This window comes from Sinocyclocheilus rhinocerous, unplaced genomic scaffold, assembly GCF_001515625.1.
Source record: "Sinocyclocheilus rhinocerous isolate Xijiao unplaced genomic scaffold, SAMN03320098_v1.1 scaffold113, whole genome shotgun sequence".
Taxonomy (NCBI): domain Eukaryota; kingdom Metazoa; phylum Chordata; class Actinopteri; order Cypriniformes; family Cyprinidae; genus Sinocyclocheilus; species Sinocyclocheilus rhinocerous.
The window spans coordinates 1,550,281-1,552,852 of NW_015646846.1; the positions used below are offsets into that span (position 1 = coordinate 1,550,281).

At 34.6% G+C, this 2,572-nt stretch overlaps 1 protein-coding gene across 1 annotated transcript in view; it reads right to left on the minus strand.

The window, feature by feature from the left end:
- LOC107708051 (adenosylhomocysteinase A-like) overlaps positions 1 to 2,572 on the minus strand; it is a 19,808-nt gene that overhangs the window by 3,910 nt on the left and 13,326 nt on the right. The window contains exons 5-6 of the mRNA XM_016512198.1: positions 1,300 to 1,412; positions 908 to 1,115 (exon numbers count right to left, since the gene is read on the minus strand). Of these exons, the coding sequence (XP_016367684.1) occupies positions 908 to 1,115; positions 1,300 to 1,412 (321 nt within the window). The remainder of the gene's footprint in view (positions 1 to 907; positions 1,116 to 1,299; positions 1,413 to 2,572) is intronic.

The window sequence follows — 2,572 nt, forward strand, 5'->3', positions numbered from 1 at the left end:
ATGAGGAAAAAAAATTAACTTAAATGATTTTAGCAAATGGCTGCAATATAACAAAGAGTGAAAAATTTAAGGGGGTCTGAATACTTTCCGTACCCACTGTATATATATATATTCAGAAATGATTCTAATATGCTAATTTGCCGCTCAAGAAACCTTTCTAATATATACATAGTGTAAGAGATTATTATTTATACTATTACTACTAATAAAGTAGGCTAAATAACAAATAAATATACATTTTATATACAAGGGTCAAAGACGAAAAGCAAAAGATGAAAAGCATCAAAGCAAAAAAAAAAAAAAATTTAAAACACCTTTACATTTTTTTTTATCCTTTTAAATTCGTTTTAATTTTATTTTTCAGGTCAAAAAATAATGACTATCACACATTTTACCATGAAAAAAATCAGTTTAACAACAGTTTGTATAACAAAAATCTTGTCAGGATTATTATTTGATGACATTAATAAGACTCTGTTTAAGGATCACAATGCAGCCCCCAAAAACTAATATTAAACTGTAATTTTAAATCTTTATCAGTCTTTGCCACTATCATTCAAACCACTAGGTTTTCCCATTTGTCAGCAAGAAGCTTTCAATCATTTAAAATATAATACAATTTAGTATGATCACTTTATTCTTTTATATATTTTAATAAGTACAGGTCAGAATAAGTATATGGTTTCATTGTTACATTAATATATCTGTTATGCTGAATGACGATGAAACATTACTTCATATTTTATTCCCATATTTTGAAATTTTATTCTGAAACATTAAAATAGACACTTTACTTGCATTTAATATGCTTTCTATATAAAATCAATTTTGTAAATTCAAATTGATGCAGACACCAAAATGGGCGAGAAGGAAAGGAATGGAACACACACACACAAACAAAACATACCCTCCATAGCCGCCTGCAGAGCGTTGATGGGATCGATCTCTGTGACGATAACTCTGGCACCGAACCCTCGCAGGGCCTGAACGCAGCCCTTACCGACGTCACCGTACCCGGCCACCACTGCCACCTTACCGGCAATCATCACATCTGTGGCACGCTTGATGCCGTCAATCAAAGACTCACGGCAGCCGTACAGGTTGTCAAACTTACTCTGAAGGGAGCGGGATAATAAGTCATTCTCAAATAAATACTTTCATTTACAACAGCCAGATAATATTAGAACCAAGCATAAAGTGCTCACATTTGTCTGTGAACAAAACAGACCATGAAATGATGACAGCGAATAACCGGACAACACCACGTAATGATATTATATGCTGGTAATAAAAGGTTACCTTGGTAACGGAGTCGTTGACATTGATGGCAGGAACTTTCAGTTCCCCTTTCTTCAACATCTTGTAGAGGTTGTGAACTCCTGTGGTGGTCTCCTCAGAGATGCCCTTGATTCCTGAGAGATAAACCACAAAGAAACATTTTGCAAATGTTAAAGACCCAGAAAATTCTGCTCAGTGCATCTGATTGGAAGGAAAGTTGAACTTACTAGTTAAAAATTAATTTTTTTGTGTAGGTTAGCTTGACCCTCACTGGTGTGACCGAATCAAATCCAAGACCAAGAATTAATCAAATTCATCTTAATCAAGACCGAATCAAATCCAAGAATTAGTGGCAATTCGGCTTGAATGCAACAACAAAATACAACGTCAAACTCACTTTAGCCTATATATAAAACATAGAACTTTTATTAACAAAACGAATAAAAATACACCATGTTATAGGGCAGGCTATGCCTAATATAAAATAACAAATAACTTACATAAAGTTTAAATGGGTATATAATACTGGAAATGAGTAAACATGTATAATATATAACCAAATAAATAAGAAACGTAGAACGTTTATTAGCAAAACGAGTAAGAAAGCTTGGAGGCACGGCATACACCTTGATGTCAAATAAAATAAATAAATTACACAAAGTTTAAATAAAGTAAAAATCAGCAAACACTTTCTTATTTAATTGTGTGAAACCAATTAAATAAGAAACGCATGTTTAAAAAAAACTTCCAAAATCACCTTAGATAAACGGCAAAAAGTCAACAGGCTTTTCAAAATCCAAAATATTGCCAAACAGGCGCTTTTGCATTTCGTTTCTAAACTAAATCATCCGCCATCGTCTTGTCTGTCTCACCTCACTCTTCTTGTCAGTCAGCTCGACTCACTCTCCTCACTGGAGAAATGAAATCTGATCTGTGATGCGACTGTCGCTCGGCACGCTACATTAAGCAGCCGCGTTCAGTTTTTAATTGTAGTGTCTGTTCTTTTACTGAGCTAAATTATTTTTATTACTATAAAAAAATCTAAACGACAGTGGAGGTCGGTGCCGCGGTGGGCAAGTGACGTAACCGGTGTTGCTTAACAACGGTATCACCGTCAGCTAGGGTTGGGTATCGAAAACCGGTTCCATTTTAGAACCGGTTCCAAATTTCCAAGAACCGGGTATTCGAGAAGATGCGTGCATTTCGATTCTGCTTAACGATTCCTGCATTCGCATTTTAATGTGATTAAAGAAGAAAAAGAACGAACGAACAAACGAACGAACGAACGAAAGAA